At 56.1% G+C, this 27,592-nt stretch overlaps 2 protein-coding genes across 21 annotated transcripts in view; one reads left to right on the top strand and one right to left on the bottom strand.

Annotated features, from left to right (window-relative positions):
• The window catches only part of FARP2 (FERM, ARH/RhoGEF and pleckstrin domain protein 2), a 112,673-nt gene extending 98,557 nt beyond the window's left edge, over window positions 1-14,116 (top strand). For 5 of the 19 annotated variants that reach the window (XM_082689651.1, XM_082689645.1, XM_082689650.1 and 2 more), the window contains 10 exons: window positions 1,260-1,390; window positions 6,104-6,172; window positions 6,794-6,883; window positions 9,918-9,938; window positions 10,136-10,218; window positions 11,094-11,212; window positions 11,689-11,849; window positions 12,734-12,841; window positions 13,022-13,173; window positions 13,351-14,116. In XM_082689651.1, the coding sequence (XP_082545777.1) occupies window positions 1,260-1,390; window positions 6,104-6,172; window positions 6,794-6,883; window positions 9,918-9,938; window positions 10,136-10,218; window positions 11,094-11,212; window positions 11,689-11,849; window positions 12,734-12,841; window positions 13,022-13,173; window positions 13,351-13,459 (1,043 nt within the window). In that variant the 3' untranslated portion in view covers window positions 13,460-14,116. Of the gene's footprint in view, window positions 1-1,259; window positions 1,391-6,103; window positions 6,173-6,793; window positions 6,884-8,717; window positions 9,885-9,917; window positions 9,939-10,135; window positions 10,219-11,093; window positions 11,213-11,688; window positions 11,850-12,733; window positions 12,842-13,021; window positions 13,174-13,350 lie in introns of those variants that run through there. The other 14 variants (XM_082689640.1, XM_082689642.1, XM_082689652.1 and 11 more) reach the window with 5 other exon arrangements.
• STK25 (serine/threonine kinase 25) lies at window positions 13,977-25,505 on the bottom strand. 2 transcript variants are annotated; one of them, XM_082689663.1, is made up of 12 exons: window positions 25,265-25,505; window positions 24,730-24,852; window positions 19,502-19,732; window positions 18,642-18,698; window positions 17,992-18,100; window positions 17,286-17,443; window positions 17,014-17,199; window positions 16,586-16,731; window positions 16,292-16,406; window positions 16,062-16,133; window positions 14,529-14,665; window positions 13,977-14,384 (listed from the first exon to the last, which is right to left on the bottom strand). In XM_082689663.1, the coding sequence occupies exons 2-12, from the start codon at window positions 24,757-24,759 to the stop codon at window positions 14,345-14,347; spliced, it is 1,281 nt and encodes a 426-aa protein (XP_082545789.1). In that variant the 5' UTR covers window positions 24,760-24,852; window positions 25,265-25,505; the 3' UTR covers window positions 13,977-14,344. The 2 variants fall into 2 exon arrangements, with proteins under 2 accessions (XP_082545789.1, XP_082545788.1); XM_082689662.1 differs by having other exon boundaries at window positions 25,203-25,388.
• Between the last annotated feature and the right edge of the window lie 2,087 nt (window positions 25,506-27,592).

Genomic DNA, 27,592 nt, shown 5'->3' with positions numbered 1-27,592 from the left:
CCAGGGCCAGTACAGTGACGGTCCGAGCCCAGGTGGCCACTGAGCCTACTGGCTCTGCACGCCTTGCACGTGCAGTGGTTGAGTGAGGAGAACGGGATGCTGTCTGAGGCAGGCACAGGGGAGGCTGCCCTCGCTGGACAAGTGGAGCAAAGCAAGTCTCCACCCAACCTCGTGTCCAGACTTGAGTGGGGCCCTGAAGGATGGCAAAGCCAGATGGGGCAGGAGCTCAGGAATATGCGCAGAGCTGCCCCCGGGTAGGACATCTTCCTATGGCCCTGTGGGAGCATCCCTGGGGCTCTTACAGCAGTTCACTGTGTCACACACATCATTTATAGAGGAATAACTTGCAACAGCGTGTCCTTTCTTACCTGACTTTATCCCTTAAAGCCGTGAGGCAGGTGTCCTCACCCCACTGGGAGTAGCCAACCTGCAGGGGCAGAGCCAAGGGGGCCCCTCTTGGGACCACCAGGCACTGTGGCCACGGTGTCAGTGGGGGTCCTGGTGGGAAGACAGCAGACTCTCTGAGCGATTCCAGCAAGCTGATCGCAGTGCAGCCTGGTCAGGACCACGAACACCGCCCTCAGTGTCGGCCTCTGTGTTCCATGTGAATAAGTTTCCCTTTCTAATTCTGAACCCTCCTGTCCAGACTGGAACTGTAAGATGAGCATCCCCAGTCAAGGAGAATAGTACAAATGTTTTAAAGATGCAAATTATTTTTTTTTTAAGATTTAATTTATTTGACAGAGAGATCACAAGTAGGCAGAGAGGCAGGCAGAGAGATAGGAGGAAGCAGGTTCCCTGCTGAGCAGAGAGCCTGATGCGGGGCTCGATCCCAAGACCCTGAGATCATGACCCGAGCAGAAGGCAGAGGCTTAACCCACTGAGCCACCCAGGCGCCCCAAGATGCAAATTATTTAGCCTTTGAACTACAGTAGGTAATTCTCCCGAAAGAACACAGCTGTGCCCAGAATGTGAGTTATTTACCAAGACTTTTCTTTCCCTTTACCGAGCTTGAGTGTCCGCTAGTCATCAGTTTGGGCTGAGTAAGTCCCAGTTCCGGGTCATCTGCAGGGACCCCCACCTGCTGGGCCACCTGCTGAAAACCGTGAATGGCAGTCCTGTGAGGAGTTGGGAGTAGAACATTCCCTGAATTAAAACTTTTAAAATGCCAGTTCCTATCACTAAGGCGGGGGGCGGGGGGTGGTTCCCACCCACGCCCACCTGCCTGGGCACCTGTACTGAGAGGTCTCTCCCCGCAGATGCCCTCCAGGCCATCACAGAGGTGACCTCCACTCTCCAACACAGCCTCGCCCGGCTGGAAAACCTCCAGAAGCTGACAGAGCTGCAGCGGGACTTGGTCGGCATAGAGAATCTTATCACTCCCGGCAGGGTGAGCGACTTTGAGAAAGCTTTTTGAGATCGTCGTTTAATTGTTTTGTTTTCATCCTCAGTTCCAGGGTAGTTTACATACAGTGTTCTCCAAGTTTCAGGTATGCGGTCTAGTGGTTCAGCCCATCTGTACGTGACTCAGGGCTCATCATGAGAAGCTCGCTCTGATGACCATCACCTGTTTCACCCATCCCCCTACCCACCCCCTTCTGGAGACCCTCCGTGTGTTGTCTATAGTTCAAGGTCTGTTTCTTGGTTTGCCTCTTTTCCTTTGTTCATTTGTTTTGTTTCTCAAATTCCACATACAAGAAATCATATGGTATTTGTCTTTCTCTGGCTGGCATATTTCACTTGATACCATACTCTCTAGATCCATCCATGTTGAAGCAAACAGCAAGATTTCATTCTTTTTTATGGCCAAATAATATTCCATTGTACGTACGCCACACCTTCCTTATCCATTCATCTGTGGATGGATACTTGGGATGCTTCCACATCTTTGCTATTGTAAATAATGCTGCTACCAACACAGGGGTGTGTATGTCTTTTCAAATTAGTGTTTTCTTTTTCTTTGGGTAAATGCCCAGTAGTGTGATCAATGGATCATGTGGTAATTCTATTTTAATTTTTTGAGGGCCCTCCATACTGTTTTCTAGAATGGCTGCACCAGTTTGCATTCCTGCCAACAGTGCATGAGGGCTCCTTTTTCTTCACAACCTCACCAACACTTTCCTTTTTGAGTTTTAAAGTCGTCCTAACAGGTGTGATGCAATATCTCATTGTGGTTTCCATTTGCATTTCCCTGACGACAAGTGATGTTGAGCATCTTTCCATGTGTCTGTTGGCCATCTGTAGGTCTTCTTTAGAGAAATGTCTGTTCATGTCTTCTGGCCATTTTTGTTGGATAATTTTGTTTTGGGGTGTTGAGATGTGTAAGTTCTTCGTACATTTTGACACTAACCCTGTATCAGACATGGCATTTGCAAATACCTTCTCCATTTCAGTAGGTTACCTTTGTGTTTTGTTGATTGTTTACTCTGTTGTGCAAAAACTTATTTTGATGTGATCCCAATAGCCTATTTTTGCTTTTGTTTCCTTTGCGTCAAGAGAGATAGCTAGAAAGATGTTGCTAAGGCTGATGCCTGAGAAGTTACAGTCTATTTTCCTCTAGGATTTTTATGGTCTCACATTTAGGTCTTTAATACATTTTTATTTTTCTGTGTGGTGTGAGAAAGTGGTCCGGTTTCATTCTTTTGCACGTGGCTGTCCAATTTCCCCAACACCATTTGTCGAAGAGACCTCCTTTTTCCCATTGCATATTCTTGCTTCCATTGCCGGAGATTAATTGATCATATAACCATGGGTTTATTTCTGGGTTTTCCATTGTGTTCCATTGACCTGTTTGTTGTTGCAGCCATACCACACTGTTTTGATGACTGCAGCTTTGTGGTACAGCTTGAACTCTGGGATTGTGATGCCTCCAGCCTTATTCTTTTTCACTTCATTGCATGTAATTGAGACCCAAGTCACAGACCGCAGAAGTCACGGCTCAGTCCAGTGGTCTCTAGTGTATCCACAAGGTTGTGCCATCATCACTAGTAATTCCAGGACATTTTCATCCCCCCAAAAAGAAAAGCTCTACCTGTTAAGCCACTCCCTACCCCATCCCCACTCTATGCCAACTGCTAATCCACATCCAGAGGCTTTGCCACTCCTGGACATTTTCTTTGAAGGGAATCAGTGTGTGGCCTTTTGTGTCTGGCTGCTTTCTCTGAGCACCATGTTTGCTGGGTTCGAGTCAGTGTACCTTCTTTCACTGACCACATCAGCTCTATTCTTTGCACACACCATAGCCTGTGTCTCCGTCCATCTGCTGCAGCACACTGGGGCTGCTTCCCTTTTGTGCTGATTGTGAATAATGCTGCTGGGAACATTTGTGCACGTTTGTGTTGTTGGGTGAACATGTGCTTGCAGTTCTCCTGGGTGGATACCTACCAGTGGAACTGCTGGGTCACATGGTAACTGTGTTTCACATTTTGAGAAACTGCTGGTTTTCCAAAGTCACCAGGTAATTTCACATTCCGCCCAGGAACGTGTGAGGGTTCTGGTTTCTCCATATCTTATCTTTGTGCTTCTAGCCATCACGGTGGTACGTAATGGGATCTCATTGTGGTTGTGATTTCCATTTCTCACATGGCTAATGTCAAGTTTCTTGTCATGTGTTCACTAGCCACTTATGTGCCTTCTTTGGAGAAATGCCTATTCAGACCCTTTGCCCACCTTTTCACTGGATTGTCTTTTTGCTGTTGAGGTATAAGAGTCTTTATCTATTCTGGACCCCAGATGCTTAGCAGAATAGGATTTGCAGACATGTCCTCTCATTTTGTGGGGTGTTTCACTTTTTCTGTGGTATCATTTATAGCGCACAAGGGTTGGCTTTTTAAAATTATTTTTATGAAGTCAAATTTACCTCTTGGGTTGCTTGTGCTTTGGATGTCACAGATGAGACACCACTCCCCAGTCCACAGTATGACAGTTTACCTCTGTGTTCTCTTCTAGAAACGTCCTGTGTTTCAGCTCTTACATTTAGATTTGACCCCTTTGTAGTTCATTTATGTGTGGGGTGAGGTAGGGGTCCAACCTCATTTTTTCCCTATGTGGCTATTTGTTGGACTGTCCATAGACACAGATGTGCCAGTTTAATTTTTGAACTCTCAATCCTACTCTGTGGCTCTACATCTACACTGCTTACTTTGTCACTGATGCCTTTTTGAACTTACTACTGTCAACAGAAGACACCCTGTTTAAGGGCTGCATAAGGTTTCCTTATGCATAAGGTTTGTGTCAGCACAAACGTACATGTATTAGAGTGTGGCTGTGTAAGTCATGTTTCTGTGTTAGCCTTAGTAGAAGGTACAGAGAACATAGGGTCACAAGCTCAAAGAAATGATCTATAGTACAATGTACTGAAAGGTCCTGACCTCCTGGAGTTGGGGCTTTGGTTGGGGGCCAGGACTGCTCCGGTTCCTTTCCCTCTGCTGGCTGGAATCCCTGGGGGTTGGCAGGGCAGTCGGTGCAGGTGGTTTCTCCCAGGGCTCCTCCCAGTGCATTAGAGATAGTGGCCCCTGGGAATTGTTACTGAGGGGTAAGGAGAGTAGCCATAGAGCAGGGGTCGGGGTGGACTGTGTGGCCTGGGCAGGTTGTTCCACCTCTGTGATACACAGGGTCTTGGGGCAACAAGAGGACTGATGTCTGCTGCTTGGCCCAGAGCCTTGCATGAAGTAGTTGGGAGGCAAACTCTCACTGCCACAGTTTTTTTTAGCTGAACTCTCTCCAAGGTCTGAGCTGCATGACCAGGGCTCCCGGTCTTCTTGTTAAATATGTGTGTCAGTCAGAGACAGAAACCACACTAGTTATGTGAACAGAGGAATTTGAGAACAAGGATTGTTAACTAGGAAGAAAGTTGATAATGAGGCATCAAAGAGTAAGAACTGGGAAATGTCTAGATGAGGCAGAATGCAGATGCCGCCAAGGGCGGGCCCACAGCCTGGTGGGGGCGATGTTCAAGGGAAGAGCACCCACAGGCCTGGGACACACTGGTGCTTGAGTCTCGGTGGGGTGTCAGCTGGCTTTGTGAGGGCAGGAACCCACGCAAATAGGGTTTGCGGCTGCAGGAAGAGCCAGGGGCTACGGTCTTTCCTTTGGCCAAAGAGGGTGGGGAAGGTGGCTCTGATGTTGAAGCCACAGAAGCCTCGAGCTCAGAGTCAGACCCAGCCGGCTATTCAGTGCTGACACCCTGCCAGGCCCGCCCTCCTCATCTCCGTTTCGTCCATGAGGCTTCTGTGAAGTTCTCAGTCCATTTGAGGGCTGGGGTCTTCTGGCAAGTTCTCAGGGTGTGAAGCTCAGGCTCCTAGTTATCTGCAGGGACCAACAGATGGGCAGAGTATCCGGAAATTGTTCAAGCCGGAATTCTTCAGAATCACCAGGACTGATGCTTCCCGCCATTGGCAAGGGCAGTTAGGGGCCTGAGAGATATCTGTGCGGGCCTGGGCGGTGGCCCTCCAGCACGGATGGTGAAGTGTGAGGTGTGTCCCCAAGTCCTGGGGGTACGATCAGGCCCTGGGGGAGAGGCAGAACCCTCCCCTGTCCGTCTGTGGAAGGACCACCCGGGACACATAGCACTTCCGGCTCCTCCTGGAGCTTCAGCCCCACCAGTGTCCCATCACCTTAGGTGGGAAAGCCCTTGTGGTATTGGGAACCCTCTCTGCCTGTGCCAGTGCTAGGGGGGTAGTGGATGCTAACTGCCGGCCAATGTTTGCTGAGAACCAGGTGTTCCATCCTCCTCCCTGCTGTTCTCCAGCTGCTCTGGCCCAGTTTTTCTCAAAGCTGAACTCAAATATCTCTGTGCCTGAGCCTTCCAGGAGCCCAGCAACCTTTCTGTGAGGGCCTTCGGCATTGCCAGCCTGTGGCGAGATGGGGCCACTGGTCCTCAGCAGACGGTCTGAGGACTGGCCCAGGTGACCAAAGGAAACAGGTGGGAGGGCAGAGGCTGGAAACACATGGAGGGTCCTGGGCAGGAGGGTGCTGTCAAAGGGCCGGAGAGGCACTCAAGAAAGCATAAAGGGTGACATCAGCCTGGCCCGCAGCCCGCTAGCACCACACCCATGGAGGTGGCTGGGGACTGGCACCAGAGGACCTCATCTCTCTCTCACAGGAGTTCATCCGCGAGGGCTGCCTTCACAAGCTCACCAAGAAGGGCCTCCAGCAGAGGATGTTTTTCCTGGTAGGTGGAAAGCGTGTTGTTCTGTTAGGGCGGCCGGTGCTGTGGCCCAGGCAAGCCGTCCCAAGTCAGACAGGAGCAGGGCCGGCAGCAAACACTCCCAGTGAGGGGCCTTCCCACTGGGTCTTCTGGGCGCCAGGACCCTCAGAAAGCCAGAAGATAGCAAAGCCCAAGTCCCCGTTGCTGCAGGGATGCCACACCGAGCGCTGGCTTTGCCTCAGAGAACCGGGGCCCTCCCAGTGAGTTCCCTCAATCAGCTTCCTGCCTCGTGCCACTTAACCAGCTCCAGCCTGAGCCATCCTGGCTGAGGGGTGACCGGAAGACCAGCCAGGACTCCCACTGCCTCCAGCTGGTGGGCACTGGGCGCTGGCCCGAGAGACCTGCTGACTCATGTGGTTACTAGGTACCACCTGCCAAAATCATTGAGAGAAGAAACACAGAGGGGAGGGGCAGAGGGAGAGGGAGAGAGAAACTTGAGCAGACACCAGCCTGAGCACAGAAGCCAGCATGGGGCTCCACCTCCTGACCCTGAGATCACAAACCTAAGCTGAAACCAGTGACTACTAAACATTGAAACTTGTCCCTTATTTTTAAACTTCTGTGTAATAAAGCCACCCATCTCAGTTCTCAGATATGCTGTTGTACACAAGCAAAGGGGTCACAGGCAGCAGCCACTTCCGGATCCGGGGCCGCCTTCCCCTCCGTGGCATGCTGGTGAGTGCTCGCACACCGTGCTCTCAGGCCATCATGGCTGCGTCCTTGGTGGGCCACAGGCTCTGCCTGCAGCCTAAGCCCCTGAGGATGGGCTTCAGTCCTGTGTCCGCCTCCTGCCCAGACCCACCTGCCACCCCCACCCCCACCCCAGGGAGCCTGTCCTTCAGTAGGAGGCACAGAAAAAGACCCAAGTTTGGTACTCATGGGATGGAGCTGACACAGCTTCTGAGAGAGAGACCTGACCCACTTGTTCTAAAGACTGCAGAGCCTTTCTTCTCGTGCTTGTAGCTCTTCTCCTGCTGGTATCTGTGTTCCCTTCCCATCATCCTACCTTGTTTCACGCACATGCATGTGCACAAGCACACCTTCAGAACCGGAGGACAGCACGCCATGGACAAGCCTCCTGGCTGCATTTCGGGGCTGGGCTCATGTCTTCCCTCCACAAGGTGGGAGCCAGCCCCGGGGAAAGGTCACGGTCACCCGTGCACCGCCGTAGCAGGCCTGGGTGAGCCTGCTGCACAGCAAGCCCTCTATCCACACCACATGCCTGTCACATGTCTGCCTCCCCATCACAGTTTCGACATAGCAAGACACCATGTGTCACTGACAGGCCCTTCATTTTAATGTGATGCTGTTCCTCAGCCTTGCCCTTTGTGCTCAGTGCCTAACGAAGACCCTGTTTGATGGTCCCAAAGAGACCCCTACACACACATAGACACTCCCCACTTGCCCTTGAGTGTAGACCTGCACTCAGCCTGGAACCCATCCTTGGGAATAGTAAAGACAGGAGGCCAAGTTCAGGTTTTTGCCATAGAGATGTACTGTTGGTGCAGACCATGTCACGACAGGGAACCCCTGGCCCACATGTCCACAGGTGAGGGCCAGGACCCCACTCTGCTCTGTTACACTTGGCCAGTCTATCTCAGTTTCCACCCACTTCTTCAAGGGTGCCTTCCGTTCTTGGCCCTCCATGGTCCTTGGCACTGTCCCTCTTTCCACTGGGCACCTGAGTCAGATGTCTGTAACATTTGGTTCAGCTCTCTTGGCCCTCAGCAAGAAAGGGCCTGTTTGAATGACATTTGCAATCACCGGAAGCACTTCCCATCAGTTCTAAAGTTTACTTTTAAAAATGGACTTTCATCATAGGAGAGAGCGGACAGTACACAGTAAGAATCACTCATGACCAGGCCACCCAGTAATCCACACTGTGGGCAGCTTGCAACACACCCTCCAGTCTTTGGAGGGAGCGCGACCTTCCTGGCAGCTGTAGTGGTTCATCCCTGGGGTCTCCTGAGCTTGTAACCAAAGCTCGGGACTGAGTTCACAGAGAAGAATGGTAGACAGGCAAGCGGAAGGCCAGCTTTCCTGTCACCCTGCACTGGACATTTTGCCTCCATTTCATTTTCAGAATTAGAAAGAGCACCACTGGCTATCTTTTGACACCTCCCTATCTGTGCCTACAATGTGCTTTTTGAGCAGTGGATGCACCGGCTTTTGAGGCCCTGAATCGGACCGTACATCACTTAGGCAACTGTACCAACCAGCCTTCCAGCCTTCAGTGCATCTTAACCTCTCTTCCCACAGCCTGTGGGGGACAATGGGGTGCTCACCCCTCACCTGGGCCACTCAGGGGGTGCCACTGGTCCTTGGACGGTCAGTGAGGCTGACGGAGTCCCTATGTATCCCCTGGAGTCTGGGGCCACCCCTGGGGTGTGGCGCCCAGGTGTGTCTGTCACTCTGGTCTCTTTTTGTAGCATGTTTTTAGACACTGGCCTGCTCTCAGGAGTCCCAGATCCTTCCTCCAATTTGTAATTCCCTTTTATTTTTCCTGCAGTTTGGTTTTCTCTTGTAGAATTGAAACTCCACTGGACAGACACTGTTTGTCTTACTCCTGGGACGGCATCTGGCATAGAGGCCCCAACAATACCTGTTGACGAAGAGAAGTCGGGCATCTCTGTCATCCTGTCTGTCCATCTGCTCCTTCAGGGTTTCTGTTTGGGGTGCAGACTGCAAAGTCCTTCCCCACACCAAGATCACACTGGCACTTTTTTTTTTTTTTCTGACACATTTAGTTTCATTGTTCTCACTGCATAAATGGTCTCTGCATGTCCCCTTGGGTGAGGCTGGACTGGGCCACATGGCTTTCTTCCCATTGGTGCAGCTGCTGTCCTCATGGAGACAATTGCCTCCTTCTCACCTGGGGTTCCTCCTGGGCCTTCTGTTCCGTCTCTCTGTGCCAGCATCAGCACATTCTTCGAATCCACGTGTTCTGGGGAATAGTTGCTATGTAGGTGAATAAGTGTGTCCCTTATTTATCCTCCTTTTTAAAAAGTGCTTGGTTGCTCTCAAGTATTTAATTCTTCAAAATAAACTTAGGAATCATTTGGACAAATTCCTTCAAAAACCAGCACATATTTGCATTGAATCTACATGCTAACTAGGGTTAGGGAGGATGAACGTCAACCTTTTCTACTGGCCACCGCCCCTTCCCTTTTCAGAGCTTGTGTTCCGTGAGGCCTAGCGATGGGCATTTCCTGGGCCCCGCACAGGCTCACTGTCCATCCTGGGACTGTCTGTGACTGGCCAGTCCTAGTGCCCAGACAGCCAGCCCTCAACCTGAATGCAGACGTAAGGGTGATAGCTCTTGGCTTTGGAGAGAGGACCTCTGTTGCGTTTACAGCTTCCTCCTGTTTCTATCGAAGAGCTGTTACCAGAAATCACATGTAGGATCTTAGCAAAGGCGTGTGCAGCATGTCAAGATGTCCACCCCTTGCCCGTGGACCCAAGGACAGGGCTGAAACAGCCTTGCTTTTGGAGAACCTTACTCAGTCCCAGGACAACTTCCTGTCTGTGCTTTGGGCTGGGTCAGGTGGTTATTTTATTAGGGACTTATTTCAGTCACTTACAACTGAGATCGATTGTGGAAGTTTCTCTTTGAAACTTAGGTTTGGGTACCAAGTTTATAAAGTGAATTGTCCAACTCCCCTTTTAATAATGAAAATGCTCAATATTTTTTCCTGTGCTTGACTTTCAGCTAATAGTGCTGGACCCACCGGTGAGTAGTTGGGTGCCCTATGGCCCACAGCTCACCCACCTGGGGGGCAGGTGCCATGGCGCGGGGCCCCCCGTGCTCCTGTAGCCCCTCGTAGTCGACGTAGACTGGCACAGGGCTTCCACGCGCCCGCATCGGGCTGCAAGTAGGGGTCCCACCCGCCCTGCGCACGCTCCAGAACTTTGCCTCTTCTACCACAGGTAGAGGAAGGGGAGCACGAACGGTCTGTTCCCCACTGCTTCACCATTTGTGCAGCTCAGAAAACAGTCGTGGTGGCAGCCAGGTATGAGCTTTCCTTGTCTGCCTCCACTGGGCCCCAGGGCTTCCCAGTCATGATCTGGGGTTCTCCCAGAGTTGAGAGTGTCAGTCATAGGGTGTGTGCCCCCTCGAGCCCCACTTGTTATGGGACCAGGGGAGCAGCTTCTCCTTGGGTGGGGAGTTTATGACCACTGAAAATGTCCACAGAGAGTGGCCACGGTGCTGTTGAGCTGCCCCCCACCGAGCCTCCATGCATGGCCCCCCACCCATGGCAGCCCACACGGATGGGCTGCCTCCTCTAAGCATGTGCACGGAGGCTCCCTCAAGACCAGGCCCATCTCATCTGCATCCCGAGAGCAGGGCTGTCAGCAGTAGCAGCTGCTTTTCCCAAATCTCCTCTCAGGTGGGGAGGAGGCCTGAGCCCAACAGTAAGCAAGTGGCTCAGTATTTCCCCTGTGGGAGACAGGGTCCCCAGCAACTCCCTGAGCAGAGGCTTTCCTCCTGGGTGGGCAGCTGGCTCTCAGCTCCCACCCTGCAGTGTCCTGACTGATGTCCACGCTGACGGCAGTGGGCACAGGACACTCGCACCCCCAGCAGCCCGCACAGCTAGACAGGAACCAGCAACCAACCCTGGATCTCAGCACCAGACTCGAAAGTCATTTCGGGAATCCACCCTCCTTACAGAAGCCCCTGTTCTGGTGCCAAGTGGTTGCCTTCCCTCCTCTTCGGCCCCCAACAGCTCCCAAGGGGATGCAGGGTTGGCCCCTAGCGGCACTCCCAACAACCCCCGCGGCTCACACGAACGCGCAGTCCAACCTTATGTCTTGCTGAGAATGGGACACAGCTAGGAGTCCCTGGTGGCCCTGATGAGCCAGCTCTGAGCCTCACCGCTTTCCCCAGCACTCGCCTGGAAAAGGAGAAGTGGATATGTGACCTGAACACTGCCATCGATGCAGCCAAGAGCAAGAGTGGTCAGTCCCTAGTGCTGCCGGGCAGCGTGGTGTGCATGCCTCCCTCCAGTGAGTTCTGGCCAAATCATCTGAAGAACCCCCTTTTGCATTTAAGCTTCTCGACAAAAAAAATTTTTTTTTGGAGCACACGAATGGGGAGGAGGGGAAGGGTATAGGGAGCAGCAGACTCCCTGCTGAGCAGAGCTGAACATGGGGCTCAATCTCAGGACCCTGAGATCATGACCTGAGCCAGAGTCGGACCCTCTGACTGAGCCACCCAGGTGCCCTGTTTTCTTGGTCACAGGCCTTCTGCTAGCCCACATGCTCTCTCCACAAGTAAGGTTCTGGGTCCTCCTGGGGTGGGGAAGGACCGTGGGCCCTTCTAGCAGAAGCATCGTATGGTCTTGCTGCCTGCTGCTGACCTGGGCCCTAGGGCTCCCCGGTTCCCAAGGCCCCAGCCCCACTGCAGAACCCCTGTCCAAGGGCACCCCTGGCCCTACTCGCCCCCTGCTCCTATATCCTCTGACAGCGGCCTCCTCCCCCAGGATGCATGGAGGAGGTCTCTCCAGAGCAGGAGTCCGAGGATGCACGCAGCTCCTGCGGCTCCCTGGAAGGCCAGGGGCAGCCCCGGGCCAACACCATGGTGCGCGTGTGCTGGTACCGAAACACCAGCGTGTCCAGAGCCGACCACAGCGCGGCGGTCGAGGTACGGCTGCTCTGGGCTCCCCCTGCTCATGCCAGCCGATGGGGAGGGCTTGTGTGTGTGTGTGGGGGGGGAACTCCCATGCTGGCACGGTCTCCTGCTCTGTCCCCTTGGTCCAGAAGCCAGTTAGCAAGTCCCCTCCAGCAGAGCAGCCTGGGAGGCCACGGGGCTGCGAGCTGACCATCCCATCAGGGCTGCTGCCTCCCCTCCATTGCCTCTGAGTGGCTGCTCTGGACTCCAGCCCTTCAGCTCTCAGGCTGCCTCCCACTCAGAGTGGTTTCTGAATTCCCTTCACACCTGGGTCAGGAGCAGCAGCACCAGGTGCCAAAGCCCCCAGGGACTCACCCCCACCGCCCCTTCCACCATTCCCAGCATCAGCCCTGACACAGGCCCTGTGTCTTGCCCCACAGGGAGGGCTCTAAGGAGAGAGGTCACTGGCCAAAGGGTGACTATCCCTGGCTCAGGATTCCAGCCTCCTCACAACACTGGGCGGAGAGGCAGTGCACTCCTGCCCTGCCCATGTGGACGCCACACTCAGGGCCAGGAGCTGGGGTGCCTCATCAGAGCCGCGTCTCCTTGGCTCCATGTGTGTAATGGTCTGTGATGGTTGTGGCCAGAATTACTGTAAATAGGGAAGAAAAATGTAGTGACCTTCTACTTAGTGCCTGGAATTCATTCTCCAGATTTGTAAACCTCCTGCCGTCAGAGGGTTAAACAGGCCAACAGACCCAGAGCATGTGGAAGGTGCGACCGTACCCAGAGAAGCAAAGTCTGGGCCTTCAGTGAGAAAGGCTAGGGGGGTGGACGTGCCTTCTGGGGAGCAGGTGCTACTCGGGGCAGAGTCCTAGGACACGGACCGGAGCCAGCAGCTTTTTATTTTCCTGCAGAATCAGCTTTCGGGGTATCTGCTAAGAAAATTCAAGAACAGTAATGGCTGGCAGAAGCTCTGGGTGGTCTTTACCAATTTCTGTTTGTTCTTCTACAAAACTCATCAGGTAAGGGTGTTCAACAGGACTGTGCTCGTGCCCCCGGTGGACAGTGACCCCCGCTTGCCGCACATTCTCTCAGTTCCTTGACCCTCAGGGATCCCCAGGCCCCCCGTATAGAGGTAGTTAGCCATCAGGGCAGGGCAGGAGGTAGGGTCAGCTGCTGCAGAGCCACACGCCCCCTTGCAGGACGACTACCCCCTGGCCAGCCTCCCGCTGCTGGGCTACAGTGTGAGCGTCCCCAAGGAGGCTGATGGTGTCCATAAGGAGCACGTCTTCAAGCTCCAGTTCAAATCCCATGTCTACTTCTTCCGAGCAGAGAGCAAGTACACGTTTGGAAGGTAATTCTGGGGTCTGTGGGCATCCCCCAGGGTTCCCTGAGGCGGCTGCTGAGCATGGCTTCTAGGGTTTTCGCTAGTCCTGGCTTTGTCCCATTCACTCCATGTTTGGGGCTATCCTTGGGAGGAACCTTGAGCTCAAGACCATGGGTATGACCAGAGCATCCCTTGACTCCCAAGTGAACATCTTGGGAGCTTCTGGTCCAACCTCATCTCCAGGTGGATGGAGGTGATCGAGAGAGCCGGCAGCTCACCTGGGAGGGCCAGGCGACCTGAGGAAGAGGCGTGAAGGCCATCCTGCCAAACAAGGACAGAGCCGAGGAAGCAGAGCTGGTTCAGCACATACCCCATGTAACAGCATCCCCAGTGTAGGATGGGGTAGGAAGCCTCACAGTGACCTCTGGGAGGGGCAGGGAAGGACACCCAGAGGATCACACATACATGTGAAACCGCAGGCCCAGCTCAAGGTGGAGACCGAGCTCAGCACTACCCCACCCTTCCCCCTCGCTGGGCAGCGCCTATTGAGGACTGGCCCAGAGCAGGACCCTGTGACTCGTGCTGCATACGTGCCTGGTAGAAGCCACTCTGGTGCCTGCCCCACAGACCTCTGGGGAAGTGGAAGCCAAGTCCCCGACAGGCCTCCAGTTCATCAGTTCCCGGTGTTTCCTAACAAACTCAAGTACATGGATGCGCTGTTCATCGTCGTGTAATGTGCATGCGCTGCTGGATAAAGGGCCTGTCCTCGTGGTCACCACGTACTAGGACTAGGACACAGAAGCCAGGAACAGGCCCCAACCATGGCCAGCATCTCTCCAATCCGGGTCTTTATTGAAAGTGGCAGGGGCCTCTCAATGTTCTATGAAAACTAACACCTTAACCTCAGAACATTTAGGGAAGCAAGGAATTTCATTTTCTTTTAGAAAAAAAAAAAAAAAACAACACCCCAGTTCTGGCTGACTTGAGTACTTTGGAGACACGGTACCTGATCAACACCACAAGACCCATCTATGACCAACCAGCTTGGCCACTGGGGCCTCCCGGCAGGGGAGGAGGCAGACAGGCCAACAGTCCCCACTCCTCAGTCCAGGGTGGGGGGAGGGATGATGGTGGTCACAGCAGCACAGGGGTTCCAAGTCAGACCTTCCTCCCCATGCTCCTCAAGCAGCAGTGCCCTTCAGCGGGTGGACGTCAGATGGTTTCTGTTGTGCGAAAACCTGCGGAGAAGAATCCTGGCCTGGAGCGCAGGCCGGATGCACGGCCAGCAGGGCAGTGGGCGGCTGCATGGGCGGGCCTAGGGGGAGAGATGCATACAGCCTGGTCTCTGGTGTGACAGCCACAGCAAGCGCTCTGGGCCTCACCTCTGCACCCGCTCCACCAGGTGAGCCATCAGCTTGTCCGAGATACCGGGGCAGGACTCCTCAGCCAGGCTGAAGGCGTTCTCCAGCTCCTCCAGCGCCCCCACGCCCCCGCCGCTCTGCTTGTGCTTCTCCTTGAGCTGCAGACAGACCCCCAGGCGCCTCAATATGAGCTCCCGTGGGAACACAGGGCCCTCAGCGGGGAGGCGCTCCCAGAAGGCCTACGCCAGAGGCTTCCCAGCCCCTCCCTGCAGCCTGGCACCTGCACCAGAGACCAGAGTGGTCCTTCCCCACAAAGCTAGGATGGGCTGGGTCCCAGCAGCCCTGAGCCTGTAGCCAGGGCCTGGGGCATTCAGGAAAGGCAGGTGCTGCCCCGCCCCCACACCCCAGGCAATATCAGGTCTTGGTTGTCAAGAAGGGTCTCCAGCAGCCTCTTAGGCAGCTGTGGGTCTAATGAACCACATGGCTTCCTCCCAACCGAGGGTCACAGAAGCCCATGGCTCAAGTCCAGCGGACTTGAGAAAACAGCCCAGAAACCCCAAGTGCCCCACATGGCCAGACCATGACATCCCGACCCTCAGATGGAGGATGCCTGCCCTCCTTCAGACCTGGCAGGTAGCAGGCAGAAACAGGCCAGCCCCGTCCTCCTGCCACACCCCTCACAGAAACAAAAGGGGAAAGGCCTGTGTTTCTCCCAGAAAACCCCTCTGCCAGCTTCGACCGTAGTCCCAGTCCAGAGAATCAGGAGCCACAGGGGGTGCACTTGGCGAGCCCCCCATCTTCCCCAAGGACACACCAGCACACACTGGGCAGGAGCTCCCGCAGCCCACACCCCACCCCACCCCCAAGTCCCTCAAGGCCCATTCCACCTCTGGCCTCGCTGCCCCTGTGGGGACATAGTCTAGCTGAGCTCCACAAGCTCCTGGTGCCTAGGCCCTGTGACAGGCCCTTCTTGCCGCCAGCTCCTCTCCAACCTCCTCCCTGGGTGGGTACTCTCCTGTCTATACCTCCCACTCTGCCACTTTCCTCAGAAAACCTCTCAGCATCAAGTCCTCTCTCCCTGGGCTCCGAGTGCTGCTGTCACTTAGGGTGGGAACCAGGCCCACGACCAGGGTGTGGGGGTACTGGCTCCATTGTATTACTGGGGTATTACTACCCATCAGCAGGTGACACGTAGAGTGACAGGACCACTGGGGAGTCACCCTTGAGGCCTCCCTGACCTGGGCTGGACACCCATCACCGAGAACTAAGCCTCCCAGGCTCTCTAAACAGGTGACCAGTCCCTCTGTTTACAATTCAGAATAAAAGGTTACAGAACACTAATTTTGTTCAAGGACCCCAGCAGGCTGAGCACGCAGAAAGATCATATAAAGGTCCTTTGTCCCAGTCTCTTCTCCTTTGATTAGAAAGCCTGGCCCCCAGATCCTGGTCCAACCCCCGTGGGCTCTGAGGGGCCTGGAAACCACAGTGGCAGTGGTCAGCACCCCTCATCATACACCTCATGTTAACACCATGCAGAAAGTGTCTGGCCCTCACCTCTCCAAAGACAGGCCGGACCAGCGTGGATAGGCACTGAGACCTTGGCTGCCTCTTGACAGGCTCCGCTGACTGCAAGGTCAAGCCAGGGCAGGGTGAGCAGGGCAGAGAAGAGTGCTCCCTCCCCCACATTTCTCTGCTCCTTACAAGGCAAAGCCTGGGGAAGCACCCACCCCAGGGTATCTGCCACCCCCGAAACAGCTCCCCCACCCACCCTGGCCAGGTCAGACCTTTTGGGGGCCATGCAGGGCAGTCCCCTTGTGCAGTTTGCTGTGCGGGCTTGGCCGGATGGTGGGGGGGAACGTCCAGATGGGACCCTGCTCTCCGTCCTCAGCATCTGCATCACTGGAGCAGAAGACGAAGGGCTGTGAGGGTCCTCGGGGCTGAGAGTCCCAAGTCCCACACCTTCTCAAGCCTCCCATTTATTTTGGAGGCAACCTCATGGCCCTAAATGCTACGTAGGCCCGCCTGGGCTTCAGGGGCCCGTGACCATGAGGCTGTGCCCCGTCCACAAGGGCCCCTACATGTCCGAGTCCTCGGAGCTGGACTCCTCGCCGTGCCCCTCTGACTTCCAGCGCTTGTAGCGGTCGATGAGCTCGGTGAGGAAGGAGGTCTTCTTGGTGTAGCGCGCGAGGAACTTGTGCTTCAGGAGCTCCTTGGCAGTGGGCCGCTGCAGGGCAGAAGGACGCAGGTCACCGGGTGTCAGGGACATTGGAGCTCTGCCTTCGGGCACCAGGGTTCCCTGCTCCCCAGGGCACCGGGTGGGAAGAGGCAACTGGCGGGGGGAGTGGGGGGGACACGCCTTCCACCCCCTGGTGTACCCACTCCACAAGCTTCTCTAGAGCTAGCTCCCGGCAGGAAGGGCTTGGTGGGGGGGACCCGGCCCAGGGAAGGGGCTGGGTTTCAGAGCAGCTCAGGCCCCTCCCAGCCCACCCCAAGAGCCAGGGCTTACGAATCGGGGGTCTTTGTTGAGGCAGGCCTCCACAAACTCCTTGAAGGGCTTGCTATGGTGGCCCTCCAGGGTGGGCGGGCTGTTCTTGGGGATCAGGAACAGGACACGCATGGGGTGGAGGTCGGAGTTCGGAGGCTCGCCCTTGGCCAGCTCAATGGCTGTGATCCCCAGCGACCAGATGTCAGCCTGGACAGAGACCCACACAGGACCATGGCTGCTGGAGGTTCCCCAGGCTGTGCCACAGACACCCTCCTCCCTGCCACCACGCCCACCTTGAAGTCGTAGGCCGACTGCTTGATGACCTCGGGTGCCATCCAGAAAGGGGTGCCCACAAATGTGTTCCTCTTGATCTGCGTGTCCGTGAGCTGCCCTGCCACCCCAAAGTCCGCCAGCTTCACGTCACCCTGCTCTGAGAGCAGCACGTTGGCAGCTGCTCAACACAGGACAGCGGGTGTCACCCTCGGCCCTGTGCCGGGCCCCACCCTGCACACAGCTGCCCAAGGAAGCACACCACCACCTGGGGACACCAGCTCATCCATTTCAGGGACCTGAGCTTTCCTCTCCAGCCAGCAGGCCAGAGACCCAGGTGGGCAGCTGCAGACACAGGGGGCCCCAGTGTCTCATGACAAACCCCGGGAGCAGAGCCACGGCACGACAGGCAGAGGGAACTCTGACCCTTGGCCTCACTCTCCCCACAGACTCCCTGGCTTAGCAGGACTGGCTCCCAGGGTGGGGCAGACACTCGATGCGGGACCACGGGCAAGGACTGTCCTTCCTCACAAGGTTGCAAAGTTAGCGTTGGCCCTGTACAGGGACAGGCGACTACTGTCTATTCGACAGAACCGCTCAGTTTCCAACGCCAGAAGCATCAAGCTGCAGGGTCCCAGGCCCCCAGCAGCCCCAGATGCACCCCCTCACAGCGACCTGCCACCTCCCACCCTGGCACTTCGAGGGTCGGGGGACGGGGGGCACAGGGACCTTTGATGTCCCGGTGGATCTTGCGCTCCGAGTGCAAGTAGTCCAGGCCCTTTAGGATCTCCCGCAGGATGGTGGCGATGTAGGTCTCCTCCAGGGGGCCAGGTTTGAGCTGCAGAGAAGGTGTGGCAGGGCCTCAGGCACCCCCAAACACAGACCAGCCCTTCCTTCCATGCCCCTCCAGACCCACTGCCAGGGCCCTAACTCGACCCCCTCTCTACCCCGGGAGGGGCTACCCTGCGGATAACAGGGACCTCCTGTTCCCTGAACAACTCCTGGATGAGAAGAAGCCCCACGCACTAAGCCAGGTGGGAGCAGGGGAGACTCTTGAGAGCGCGTACTCTGCTTTCTTCTTTCTTGCAAAGGCGGTCCCGGCCACACTGCTGGGCCTGTCTGCATGGGGTCCCCCACTCGCCTGCGCCCGACAGGCGCAGGACCCCCTCAGCAGAAAGGGACCGCCAATAGCAGTCTGTGTTTGGCCTTAAATGGCTCCTAACCAACAGTTAATACACCAGGACAGCAAGGGAGAGGTGGCCGGGGGTCCCCAGTGGTCTGGCAGTGCTGCCAGGACAGCCCCACAGCAACCTTCTTCTGTCTGCTCCTGCCCACGGCAAGCTGCCCGCTGCTGCCCACCGTTGCGGCCTACACCTCACCAGGTCCAACGCAGAACCGCCGCCCAGATACTCCATGATGATCCACAGCTTCGTGCTCTGGGATCAGAGAAACACCTGTCAGCACGGGGCAGAGAACAAAGCGGGACAGCGGGGCCAGGCCCCCAGGGCACACACTCCCCAGCAGCAGTGACTTGGGCCTCCAGCCCCTCAGGGACCCACCACAAAAGGGCCCCACCAGCCCCATTCAGCTCCCCTCCCATCAAACCCCCAATGCAACCACTTTGCAGATGGACCAGTGGCCAAGTCCACTATGCCAACACCCCATCAAAAACCAGACCAGGAAGATGGCAGGTCCAAGTTAGCACTCGGCCCTCCCGTACCTGCACCCCAAGCATCCCCCTTCCCCCTGGGCAGGACCCCCAGAAACTGGCACTCCCCTGGGATCTGGCTGCAGGGGGCCTAGAGTGCCCCTGGCAGGGCTTTCCAGACACTGTCCCATGGGGCTACCCCAAGCCCTGGAGATGCCCAGCCAGGGGGTGGGTCACCATGGCCCCTTTCACAGCTAACCAGACCCCACTCACATCCCACATGCCCACCTGGCCCTTGGGGCAGCTTTTTGGGTGACCCACTCCACTGTGAAGTTGGGTCTATGTTCAATTGCTGTAGTCCCTTACCTTTCAGACCAGGCCTCTCCACCCCACTGTCCCCCAGCGGCAGGGCAGACCCAACCAAGGCCTTCTGAGCAGGTATAGGGGCTTCCAGGGGCCCCCCCAGCTCCAACCACACGGAACACTGGGCATTATCACTCCAGCCCTCCAGACACAGGCTGGGCCAGGGTTGGCTGTCCCTGGCCTCCACCTAAGCAGGCCCCGCACAGAGCAAGCCCGCCCACCAGGCACCTTCAGGTAGGAGCCGAAGTAGCGGGTGATGTACGGGCTGTCACACTGGCTGAGCACGGTGATCTCCTGCTGAATGTCCTCGATCTCATCCTCGGCCTCCTCCAGGTCGATGATTTTGATGGCCACCACCTCCTTGGTGCGGTTGTCAATGCCCTTGTACACCTCCCCAAAGGAGCCCTTGCCAATACGGTCCAGCTTGGTGAAGAGCTCCTCGGGGTCCACGCGCGAGTGCTGCAGGGACACGTGGCAGGCAGCCGGTCAAAGGGGTGGCAACGGGCCGAGGTGACCATCCCCAAAACAAGGAGCCAGGGAAATCACCCACATTCTCTTCTCCTTTCTTCTTTTATCTCTTTTTGTTCAGAAAAACTAAATGTACCCTTCACACAAAGGACAAGATCCTCTGAGAGCAGAGCAGCTGAGGCCTGGGCAAGGGCTCAGGGCGTGGAGAGGTAGGAGGACCGTAAAGGGCCCACACATGGGGAGGACCAAGTGAAACACAACACATGTAAAGGGACATGGGGACAGCGAGGCCATCCTGTATGACAGCGGGGACAGTGAGGCCATCCCGTGCGACAGTGGGGACGGCAGCAAGGCCATCCCCTATGACAGCGGGGACAATAAGGCTGTCCCGTGCAACTGCAGGGACAGCGAGGCCATCCCATGCAACAGCAGGCAACAGTGGGGACAACAGCAAGAGAGTCTCTCATTAACCACAAGCCTAGTTAGTAAGGACAGACCCGTGCAGCCTCTTCCCTTATAACAAACATGCCACACTAAAGCAAGCCTCGAGGGGTGCCTGGGTGGCTCAGTTGGTCTGCCTTCGGCTCAGGTCGTGATCCCAGGGTCCTGGGATGGAGCCCCGAGTCAGGCTCCCTGCCTGCTTCTCCCTCTCACACTCCCCTTACTTGTGCTGTCAAATAAATAAATACAACCTTTTAAAAAAATAACATAAAATAAAGCAAGCCTTGAGATGTTAGTAGCAGGCGGAGGTCCTCAGGGGAAGGGGGAGGAATGGGTGGCGCTCGCTCACTCTTCTGTGAGCCCAGAAGACTCAAACAACAAAGTCTATGAATTAAAACAGAAAACCCAGCACACATTATCCGGGTTTTCCCTGCACACCTGCAAGCCACACCCCCAGGAAGGGCTCCCTTTCTCGCCCCGGATCAGTCCTCAGGACAGCTACATGCTGACACCAGCACAGAGCTGAAGACCAGTACTCTACTGGATGCTGAATCCCAGATGTACAAGCATCCCAGGAGACTGCACAGTCCCAGGGCTGAAATTCCAACAAGACCTGAGGTGTGCTAAGTGGCTGGGACCGAGGGCGCCCAGCCTGTCTGAACAACAGGACACAGCCAACAGAGGGGCGCCCATCCATGGGCTGAGGCAGCTCAACGTGGGGGCTCCATGCAGGACGGCAACACCCCAGGGGCGCCCCAGCCCCTGCCCACATGGCTCCCTAGGCTCCCGAGAACACCAAGCCACTATGTTTTCAGAGTCAGAGTCAGTAGGCATAGTACCAGAGAGAAGAGATGGGTCTGGGAGCCCTGGGACCCAAGCAGGGGTTTGGGGCCTGGGGCAGAGGTGAGGGTAGGGCCTAGTGTCTTGTCCAGACAGGGGCAGAAAGGGCTTCCCCAGGCCCAGGGACTCAGACTTACAGAGAGTTCCCTCTGACCCCACATCCCCAAGCACCTATCAACACGGGGGTGTCTCGGTGCCAATCTAGAAAGCTGAGGCATAAAAGGAAAACAAATCCCAGCTCAGCGTGCCTCATCAGCACTGAGGGCTCAGCCAGGCTCAGCCAGGCCCAACCAGTTACGGACATGGCTGTCATCAGGTCCTCACCGGGACCGGCAGCCCAGTCCCAAGTCCGTGCACACGGCAGACAAGGCGCAGCGGATGTATGTAGCCAAGCTCTGGCCAGTCCTGAGAGCCACAGCTGCAGGCTTCAGAGGGACACAGAGAGCGGAGCACCACTCAGGTCCCTCGTGCCCAGCTGTGGGGCAGCTCCGCTCCTGCTGCACATGCTCTGAAGGAAACCGGAACACACCAGGCCTGCGGCTGCGAGTCACAACTGCTCAGTGGTCGTCTTGGTGTGCATGGGGTGAGATCACAAGATCAGAACTCACCCAACTCAAGAGAGAGACCTAGCAGGGGGGAGCCATCAGCTCCAGGACCACGGGCCGCCAGCTGGCAGTCAGCACGAACACACCTTCCTGCCAAGGCAGAGCCATCTCTGCCTCCGGTGGGAGGAGCTCACCATCCCATGCTCAGTCCCAGGCTTCTCAGGGAAGTGTGGTCCAGGACATAGTCCCTGAGGCCCACACGGCCCCTTCCCACCTTCCCAAAGGCTCCTTCAGTTTGTTCAGCCATCGGCGCCTATTCAGTGCCCCACCCCCGCCCCGGGAGTGCAGTCCACCACGCCGGAGCCAGACAGGCTGCCACAGCCCTACGGGACACCCCAAGAGCAATGCCCAATAACTCCAGTCCACCTGATGCCGTCCGTGACAGTGTCCTCTTGCTGGAGAGAAAGTCCCTCTCCTTAAGGCGGCCTCAGAGAAGAGCTGGGGGAGGCAGGGCTGACACCCAGCAGCACCGACAAGCCCCAGAGCACCCCCAGCTCCTCAGAGTCCCCTGCTCCCCACACCCCTGCTGAGAACACCACATCAGTCCCCACGCAGGTCTGAAGGTGAGTCTGTCTTACCCACCACAGCAACCCAACCAGGGAAACCCCCCGATGAGGCACTCATACCTTCACTCGCCTGGGAGAACACGAGAAACCTGCAGGCCCCGACCCCCAATTCTCACCCCCCTGGAGTCCCCACCAATGTAGGCCAGTCAGCTCAGCCCCTGCCTAGGACCCTCACACAACAAGCATACCACAGGGTTCCTGTGTTTGCAGCTCCAGCAGGAAGGAAAGGCAGGCAGCTCCTGGATCTGGGCTGCTTTTCTAGGCCTTTTTCTAGGTCTGGGGCCACCACCTGGCAGCAAGTCGGCTGTTCATGTCACCCCACAAAATGAAGGGAGCAAAGCCATTCCCAGAAAGCACCTGACAGGTAGGGCAGCCATGGTGCAGGGACACCTGCAGCCATTCTGGCCCCGCGGGCAGGGCAGGAACTAGCGAGGCGGAGGGGAGACGACTGCGGAAGGAGCACAGACTATGGGGAAACAGGACCAACACAGCCACAATGACCACTGCCTCCAGAGAAAACCAGGCTTCCCGTCACTGACAGAGGCCAAGCCTACTGCCCTCTGAAATGACAGAAGGCTTCCTTCCCCTGGGGTCCCTTCCCCAGCTCCTCCCGCCTGCACTCCCGCAGCAGGTGTGACCTGGCTGCCCAGCCCTGACACCAAGCACCATTGGCCCACAGGGACAGATGTGCCTCACAGCTCCGATTTCTCATCCTGGGACCCACAGGAACTACTCCCACAGCATTTTTTTTTTCTTCCTGTACTCCAAGGAGGAAAATAAGAATGGTAAAGGATATTTCTGTTCCACTTCCAGAAGAAATGAAGCCTTGAAGACAGATCCTGCCATTCGATTACGGGACAACTGAGAGCTTCAGCCCCACACAGACTTGGATTTGAAGCCTCAATCTATGACTTTTTAGCCAACGAACATTTCTAAGCATCAAGTTTTTAAATCTAGGGTAACAAGAGCCCCTGTGTGATAAGGGTGCTGGAGGAATTACAGAAGATAAAACACGTAAAAGACTTAGCACAAGGAGGGACGGGCTCTAACGCCCTATTAATGTGTCCTGGGTACTTAAGTGTCTCATAAGTGAGGTGAGGTGTTTTTTTTTTTTCCCCCAACTCAATTCTTTTTTCTAGTCAGCACCTTTGCATCTGAAGTATGGAAATAAATCCCAGAGCCCATGACACGTGGTAGCGTGGCATCATGTGGAGGTGGGAACAATAGTGGTGGGAGTTACAAGGTGGGGCTTGACGAAGTCACTCAGCACATGCCCCACTTCCTCCCCAGGTGCCTTCCCCACAGCTCCTGTCACTCACCAGAACCAGGAGTAGGCTGAGTCCCGGGCACCAACTGTCCTACGCTCTCAAAAACAAGCTGGAGGCCAACTTTCCTCCAGTGTCACAGGCATGTGGTTTACCAGACACCAGTGTCAAAACGAACGAAGAACCTGCTAGCTTTGCTGAGCATGGGTCAGCAAGGCCCGGTCCCCACGTGCTGGTCCAGGATGCCCTGCTCAACCTTGGGTCTGGAACTGAGCCCCTCTCTGCCTCTTCTTCCCCCCAAGTCTGGTCCATAGGCCTCCTGCTCCTCCCTCATCCCAGTCCCCCCCCCCACCCCTGCATTCAGCACTCAGAGGGAAGCGAAGGGTGCTGACCATCCCAACCCCAGCAGTCTGCCTAAACCTTGCCCAAGACAACTCTTCAAGGAGAACAGAGCCAAGCACGGAAGAAAATCCGGCTGCCGGAGTGTTTTCCTCGACTTCACGTCAGCCTCAGCTTACGCTTGTTTTGAAGTAACAGGAAGGGGCACAGACGACCAGCCGCCATGCTGGCTGCCCCAACCCTGCCCTCCCAGCACCAGCAGCGGGTGCTCGCTCCAGGCACACTCAGGACATACCAAGGAAGGCCCCCGGGGTCAGCAGGTTAACATGTAAGGCCAGACACCTCCAGGAGGCTCCGGGTGGGGAAGGGCAGGAATGATCAATCAGGAACACAGCAGGCACCTTCCCCTGCAAGACTTCCACCCCAGGTGACAGAGGTTCTTCCCAGCAGCACTCTCATCTCCCTCAAGGGAGACTCTCGGCCATCCCAGCTCCTCCTGCCTGCCTGTTCACCAGGAGTCCCCCCAGCCTCTGCCCCAGCCAAATGTGGCCACCTTGGTCCAGTCACATGGTCTAGTGTGGACCCTGACCTTCCAAGACCCTCCCAATGGGAAGATCCAGGTTCCCAACGAGTCCCGCCCCAGCGGCCCAGACCTGCGCCTGGGATAAGGCTCTGTAGGCACTCCACGGTCCTCCACGGGAGCTGCTTCCACAAGTCTGTGCCCCCAGGACGGCTCCCCGGCCCGGGGATGTGCATCACCCGGGTCCCGATCAACGTCTGCCCTTTGGCCCCGCTCCTTTGTGGGCCCCGCGCTTTGGAAACCCCAGGACGAGTTTCAGGAGAGACACCCCTTAGTGACACAAATGCTGGCCAGTGCTCCGGTCTCTGGGAGTTCAGGCGGGACCCTTGCTCCCCAGAAACCCAATTCTTACCTGGTTGGCAAATCCCCTGAGGTGAGCCATGTTTGCGATGCCCTCAGACCATCCGTGGCGGCCCCAGGACGCCCCGAGGTCCCGCCTGGAGACTCTGGAACCCGGCTTCCTCGCTTCAGTCAACTGGAAGGAGAGCAGGCCCGCTCCACGTTCCACTGGGACGCACGGGGCTTCCCCGGGCCAGGCGCCCCCCACCCATGTCGCCCCTTGAGGGCCTCACCCACCCGGCCCGCTGCGCCCCACCCAGGGCCGCGTGCCCGGGCCCCCTGACGCCCGCTCCGGCTGAGCCCCGCCCCCAGCGCACTACCCCACCTGAACCCCGCCCCTCCCCGCGCCCGGCCCCCACCCCAGCCCCGCCCAGGGTCCCTCAGCACCGTCCACCCGCCCCACGGTCCCTACTGCCTGACCATCTCCCACCGCCCGGCCCCCTCCTCAACCGCCCCAGGCGCGGGCCCACCCGGCAGCGCGCCCACCTCCGGGGGGCTCCATCCCGGCCTCCCCCGGCCCGCTCCTCAGTGCCCGCGAAGGCTCCCACCCGCAGCCTCCTCTAGCCCGGGGACACCCGGGGCCTCTAGCCCGCGAAGAAGCGGCAGTAGCGGCGACGGCCGGAGAAAGCCCAGCGGCGTCGACGGCAAGAGCGGTGCGCAATGACGTGACTTAGTGCGGGGTTCTCTGGGACACCGAGTCCCACCGCTCGCTCCGGACTCGGGTGTCTGCCGGCGCTGGACTACAACTCCCGCCAAACCTCGGGGCAGGGCGGTGTCGCGGGGCTCTCTGGGACTCGGAGTCGGGCTTCCTGAGCTCCTCTAGACCACGTCTCCCAGCAGGCCATGGGGAGGGGTGCGCCTGGAGGCGGGGCCAGGTGGGGGCAGAGCAGCCTAGGGTTGGGGCCGCCCTGCGTAGCGGCCTCCCTCCCCTTCCCGCCCTCCTCCTCCGGTTCTCCCCTCGCCCTTCCTTCCCCACCTGCCTCCATGCCCCTCCCACTCCCGCTCTGTCCTCCCTCCCAGTACCCTGCATCCCCATCTGCCCTTCCCTCCGTCCTGGTCCCTTCCATCCACCCCCCCTCCCTGTGCTCTTCATCCTCTCCTTACTCCCCTCTCTCTCCCTCCTCTGCTCCACATGGAGGGCATTTGGTGATGCCCTATTCTGTAGGCTGTGGCCAGTTGGGCCACCCAAGTATCTCTGGAGGGACTGACTGAGAAACAATGTGGGGCACACTAGCCACGGATTAGCACACTAGCCACCAGAGACTGTGGACTCTGAGAAACAAACTCAGGGTTTTGGAGGTGAGGGGTGTGGGGAGTTGGGTGAGCCTGGTGGTGGGTATTAAGGAGGGCACTTATTGCATGGAGCACTGGGTATGATGCATAAACAAATAAACATAAACAAATCAGGCCGCAAAAGGAAGGACATTCTGACACCTGCTGTAACATGGGCGAACCCAGAGGACGTCACGCTAAGTGCAGCAAGCCAGATACAGAAGGGAGAATATTGTATGGTTTGCACATATATGAAATCCCTAAAGAAGCCAAAATTATAGAGATAGAGAGTATATGTGGTGGGCATCAGGATCTGGGGGAGGGGAAATGGGGAGTTAATGTTTAATGGACACAGTTTCTGTTTGGCAAGACAAAGAGTTGTGAAGATTGGTTGCACAACAGTGCAAATGTACTGAGAACTGTTAATATGGGGGACACCTGGGTGGCTCAGTCAATCAAGCCTCTGCCTTTCTGTCTGGGTTATGATCCCAGGTTCCTCGGATGGAGCCCGCTTGGGGCTCCTTGCTTGGTGGGGTGTCTGCTTCTCACTCTGCCTGCTCTGCCTGCAGCTCCCCCTGCTTGTGCCATCTCTCTCTCTGACAAATAAAATCTTTTTAAGAAATTAAAAAGAACTGTTAAGATGGTAGGTTTTATGTTATATGTATTATATCACAATTTAAAGGGGGAAAAAAGGAAATAGAAAAGGAATTAAGTTCTGACTCATGTTACACGAACTTGAAAGCATTATGCCAGGGGTGCCTGGGCAGCTCAGTTGGTGAAGCATCCACCTTTGGCTCAAGTCGTAATCCCTGGGTCCTGGGATCAAGCCTCCCTCTGCCCCTCCTCCCTCCCCTTCCCCACCCTACGCCCCTGCCTCCCTTGTGCTCTATCTCTCTATCAAATAAATAATTAATAACATCTTTTTTTTTTTTAAGATTTTATTTATTTATTTGTCAGAGAGAAAGCGAGCGAGATCGAGCACAGGCAGACAGAGTGGAAGGCAGAGTCAGAGGGAGAAGCAGACTCCCTGCGGAGCAAGGAGCCCGATGTGGGACTCGATCCCAGGACGCTGGGATCATGACCTGAGCCGAAGGCAGCTGCTTAACCAACTGAGCCACCCAGGCGTCCCAATAACATCTTTTTTTTAAGGGGAAAAAAAACAAACATTATTCTGGGGGCACCTGGGTGGCTCAATTGGTTAAGCATGTGACCCTTGGTTTCAGCTCAGGTCATGATCTCATGGGTCATGGATTCTCTCCCTTTGCCACTCCCCCTACTCACACTTGCATGAACACACACTCTCTTTCTCTCTCTCAAATGAATAAATAAATCTTTAAAGAAAATTATGCCAGGTAGATGTAGTGAAAAGAAGGGCCATCAGTACCCCAATGTACATAGCAGCAATGGCCACAGTCACCAAACTGCCCTTCAACAGATAAATGGATAAAGAAGACATGGTCCATATATACTATGGAGTATTACACCTCCATCAGAAAGAATGAATACCCAACTCTTGTATCAACATGGATCAGACTGGAGGAGTTTATGCTGAGTGAAATAAATCAAGCAGAGAAAAGTCAATTACCATATGGTCTCACTTACTT

This window comes from Mustela nivalis (assembly GCF_964662115.1).
Source record: "Mustela nivalis genome assembly, chromosome: 11".
NCBI classification, from domain to species: domain Eukaryota; kingdom Metazoa; phylum Chordata; class Mammalia; order Carnivora; family Mustelidae; genus Mustela; species Mustela nivalis.
This window is presented reverse-complemented; position numbering and strand designations above follow the sequence as displayed.

Bases quoted from the DNA above. Each gene is read 5' to 3' on its own strand.
- STK25 (XM_082689663.1), bottom strand. From the start codon at position 24,759: ATGGCTCACCTCAGGGGATTTGCCAACCAG. The intron at 16,134-16,291 runs GTCTGACCTGGC...TTGACCTTGCAG, and splicing joins CCCTGCATGGCCCCCAAAAG to TCAGCGGAGCCTGTCAAGAG. The intron at 14,666-16,061 runs GTGAGGGCCAGA...GTCTGTCTGCAG, and splicing joins TCCGGCCTGTCTTTGGAGAG to CTCAAGGAGAAGCACAAGCA.